Raw genomic sequence first — 4,462 nt, 5'->3', positions numbered from 1 at the left:
AAAGTAAAAAAAAAAAAAATATATATATATATATATATATAACAGAAATGAAAGTGCCACAAAACAATACTTTCTTACACTTATTTGTGTGATGTACTCTAATTTTATTCGCCATTCTATGCTAATTCATTTGTAAAAATTCAGGCCAAAGGCTGGGCGCGGTGGCTCACAGCTGTAATCCCAGCACTTTGGGAGACTGAGGCGGGTGGATCACAAGGTCAGGAGATCGAGACTATCCTGACTAACATGGTGAAACCCCATCTCTACTAAAAATACAAAAATTAGCTGGGCTTGGTGGCGGACGCCTGTAGTCCCAACTACTTGGGAGGCTGAGGCAGGAGAATGATGTGAACCCAGGAGAGGGAGCTTGCAGTGAGCCGAGATCGTGCCACTGCACTCCAGCCTGGGCGACAGAGCGAGACTCCGTTTCAAAAAAATAATAAAAAAATAAAAATTCAGGCCAAAATCTGTAGTACACTGGTCTCACAGTCCATCGAAGGTTTCAACATTCTTTGTGGAAAGAAAACATCCACCCTCACTCCTCGGTACTCACTTTTCATTGGTGGTAGAGCAGAAATGCTGAAGAGGGAGTGAGGGAGTCCTCACCTTCCAGTTTCTGGGAGGCACAAAAGCACCTTTGAAAGGTGGGTCAGCCCCGCAAGCCTACTCTAATTAGAAGGATCAGAAGTTGCTTGTCAGGTGCAAAGGTTACTGTGTTTATTTTTATTTTTTTATTTTTTGAGACAGAGTCTCACTCTGTTGCCCAGGCTGGAGTGCAGTGGTGCCAATGGTGGGATCATGGCTCACTGCAACCTCTGCCTCCCAGGTTCAAGCGATTCTCCTGTCTGAGCCTCCTGAATAACTGGGACTACAGGCGCGTGCCACCACACCTGGCTAATTTTTATATTTTCAGTAGAGATAGGGTTTCACCATGTTGGCAGGGCTGGTCTCGAACTCTTTGACCTCGTGATCCGCCCCTCGCGGCCTCCCAACGTGCTGGGATTACAGGCATGAGCCACGCGCCCAGCCCATCCACCGTGTCCGGCCCATCTGTGTTTATCTTTAAAAGTTGGCTTTGGAACTTGCCATGTGACTCTGGGAAGTCCTTTAACTGTCACTCATTCGTCGGCTCCACAATTGGAATAATGAGTAGTATCCCTCTTGCCTATTTCATAAAGTTGTTATTAGGCTCACAGTCAATTAGGCACTTATCACGTGGTGAAGAATCTCAGGACAGGATATTTCATCCTCACAACAACCCTCTAAGATATAGAGCATTATCCTTGTTTTATAGATGAAGAAATTGATGCTTAGAGCAGTGACATATGTGAAATCTTAAAGTTAAATCTTAAGTGGTAGAGCTAGAATTTCAAACCTGTTCTGACCTCAAAACCTTCATCCAAAATGGAAATGTAAGCTCGTTTCATTTGACCATAAAAGGTGGCCATCTGATGTATTCAAACGAAGAAATACGGAGTCACCACAGTGTAATAATGACTTTAGAAACTGATGCTGTCTTGCTGTGAACACGAACACCTAAAATATCACACGTGGGCTTTGAGCTCACTGCCATCGCCCACTGCAGCGTGAGAACGCTGGCAACAGGGCTTCGGTTCCCCAGATGTCAGCAGCCAGGACTGGGTACATTTCTTGAAATGGCGCCCCCAAACAAAGTCCAGATCGCTTGGATGCAGCCCCCTACATTGTTGGAAAGCCTCCTTCCCAGGAAAGGTCTGGCTTACAGGCCTCTCTTTGGCTGGTTGGCTGGGTTCCGAGAGCGCTGCCTGCCTCGGCCCTGTAGCCAGAGAGCTGACCCCGCGGGGGCGCGTCTCCCGGGCCCGGCGTCCCCTCCCTGACGGGTGGGGCGGGCCCCACAAAGCCCTTTATTGAAGCTCCGGCGTGACGCGGGGAGCCCCACACTCGGCGCCCGCCGCGAGCGGGAAGGAGGCGTGTGCCCGCGGCGCGGCACCGAGGCGTGTGCGCGGCCATGTGCGGTTAGCGCGGCGCGCTGTGTCCTCCTTTCCCCGGCCGCGACCCTCTGAGCCCCTCGAGTCCGGGTAACCAGGCCGCCAGCGCCGGCTCGCTTGGACCCGCCACCCTGGAAGCCCCGCGCCCGCAGCGCGTTCCTGGCGAGTCGGAGGCAGGGTGGGGCTCCGGCGTGGGAAGGAGCCGAGGCTGAGACCGGTCCCTTAGCCGCGGGCTCTGTAGGCGGCCGAGGCCCCCACCCGTCCCGGAACCGGTTCCTCCCGGGCCCTGCACGTCCGGGGAAGGGAAGGAAACTCGCCCCGAATCGGCGTGCAAGGGCGGGGACGCGGGAGTGGTGCTGAGAGTTTTGAATGAGGGAAAACCTGGGAAGGATTGTTCTGCTCAAAGTGCCCGGGCTGGGGCGGGTAGTTCCTGTGCAGGCAGAGCCTTTGGTCGCTCAGCACTGCCACGGTCAGACACATTTTGGCGAGCGGTGTTGCAGCTGGTTTGGCAGGCTCAGGCAAGGGCAGAGAGCGCGACACCGAAACTTTGTCTCAGGATGATGAAACTTACCTGGCATTTTCTCCTTATTCGGTGGCAAGAAATGGAAAAATGAGTTCATGGAAAAATGAAAGAGAATACGGTTTTACATTTGGGGTTCAAGTTCAATGAACACTTATTAAGGACTTTCTGACATTCAGAAACAGGTTTTTCTATTATTTGGCTACAAAATATTCACTTGAGAGGCATTAATTAGGTGCGTTGCAATCATTTCAGGTAAAGTGAACAGGGTTATCTGTGACATTCCATCAGACACCTATGTAAGGAAGTCGTACTGTAATAACTCGCCATGGCGTATGGATTGCCAAGAAAGAACACAGTGAAAACCATCTTGCGGGGCAGTTGTTATAATGTGTAAGTATATATATATATATTTTAAATCAGGGTAAGCATTGACTGGGGTGGGGAGTGTCTTTGTTAAGTAAAATGACTGGACACTCTATGCTCCTCATGAGATACTGGGCTATATTAAGTATTTTCAGGTGTCTGGGTTTTGAATTTTTTTTTTTTTTTAAGGTAACTGCTTTTATAAGTTAATCCCATTCCTGATTATCTTACTTGGTCTTTACAACACAACACTTTCAAGTGAGAAAACTGAGGTTCAGAGAAGTTTGATCAAAGTCAGTCCTGTAGTAAGGAAATGTCAGGGCTAGACTCGGGGTCTTCTTGTTCCAAGACAGCATTTTCTGCTTCCACCCACATCTTTTAAAAAACTTTGTTTAGATCCTTCACGTCTACCAAAAAAATGCCCCGGTGTCAGATGTATTTAACAGAGCACCTAAGTAGCTGGTAGAAAGGGTCAGTTTTGTATCCTGTATACTTTGGCAGGCAGTGGATGGTTTCCAATCAAGAAGACGTGGACTCTAAGCCTGGCCCTGCCCCCAGCTCCCTAAGGCCACCTTCTTCCTCCTTGATCTCTGCATTTGCAAGCTGCATATAACAATTGGCTATGCGGTGTGGATTATAAATGAAGTCATGTATGTAAAGTACTTGCACATTGCCTGTCATCCAGTGAACGCATCGTGAGCACGTGTTGCAACCACGCAGTAGTTTCACTCTGTGGTATTGTAGTGCAGTCTTTTCCTTTCTTAAACGTTTGAATAGGTGTCAACTGAATTTGTCTTTTAAACAATATTCTATGAACTAAATGAAGATTCCCTATGGGATTATAAAACCAGAGCTATAGGAAATTCAGAGAAAACTCACTGTTGCATTTTGTTTAGTTTTGTCAGTTTAGTATGTGTTTAGACCTTGAACTATGGACAAGTACCATTATGCTAAGTATCATTATAAACATAATTTTTATATGAAGATACTCCTATTTCTGAGAATGACTTAAAACACTGATTCCATGGTTTCAGTTATGCAGAATTTTATATCATGAACAATCTCTGTAACACCAGGGCTTTCTCTTTCATTCTCTCAAGATAGTATTTGATATCATACTATTTATAAGAATAGCCAAGTCAAGGGGAACAGAATGGTAGTAGCGCTCTTTAGAGTTCATTTGCCAAGGTAACTCCTTACCCAGGGCTTTTTTTTTTGATTCAGTGTTTTTAAAGGATTGTAAAACAATACACTAAAACATCTAGCGTATGAAAGGTAGATAAAAATGCTCTCTCTCCCTATTCCCATTCCTGATTCCCACTCAGAGGTCCAATGTCTTATATGTTTTCTAGAATTTCTGTGGCTACACAAGACACATACACACATGTATACACACACACATATGTCTTTTTAACACATGGAATCATATTGAACTTTGCTCTGCCCACCCCCTTCCAATATATCTTGTATAGCCTAATAGGCAAGAGCACTGATTCTGGAGTCTGACTTACTGGGTTCAGATCCCAACTTCACAACCAATGGCTTTGTGACCTTGGGCAAATTGTTCTCTGCACCTCAATTCCCTCCCTCCCTCCCTCCCTCCCTTATT

The 4,462-nt window shown here is 46.7% G+C and overlaps 1 protein-coding gene across 5 annotated transcripts in view; it reads left to right on the top strand.

Annotated features, from left to right (window-relative positions):
* Window positions 1-1,408: 1,408 nt before the first annotated feature.
* CUNH4orf36 (chromosome unknown C4orf36 homolog) overlaps window positions 1,409-4,462 on the top strand; it is a 70,821-nt gene continuing 67,767 nt past the window's right edge. For 4 of the 5 annotated variants that reach the window (XM_017860035.1, XM_017860034.1, XM_017860033.1 and 1 more), the window contains exons 1-2: window positions 1,901-2,057; window positions 2,743-2,880. In XM_017860035.1, the coding sequence (XP_017715524.1) occupies window positions 2,816-2,880 (65 nt within the window). In that variant the 5' untranslated portion in view covers window positions 1,901-2,057; window positions 2,743-2,815. Of the gene's footprint in view, window positions 2,146-2,742; window positions 2,881-4,462 lie in introns of all 5 variants that reach the window. The other variant, XM_017860037.1, reaches the window with a different exon arrangement.

The sequence above is a fragment of the Rhinopithecus bieti genome, unplaced genomic scaffold (genome assembly GCF_001698545.2).
Source record: "Rhinopithecus bieti isolate Rb0 unplaced genomic scaffold, ASM169854v2 scaffold_52099, whole genome shotgun sequence".
Classification (NCBI taxonomy): Eukaryota; Metazoa; Chordata; class Mammalia; order Primates; family Cercopithecidae; genus Rhinopithecus; species Rhinopithecus bieti.
The sequence above is the reverse complement of the archived record's forward strand: the minus strand, read 5'-3'. Positions and strand labels throughout refer to the sequence as shown.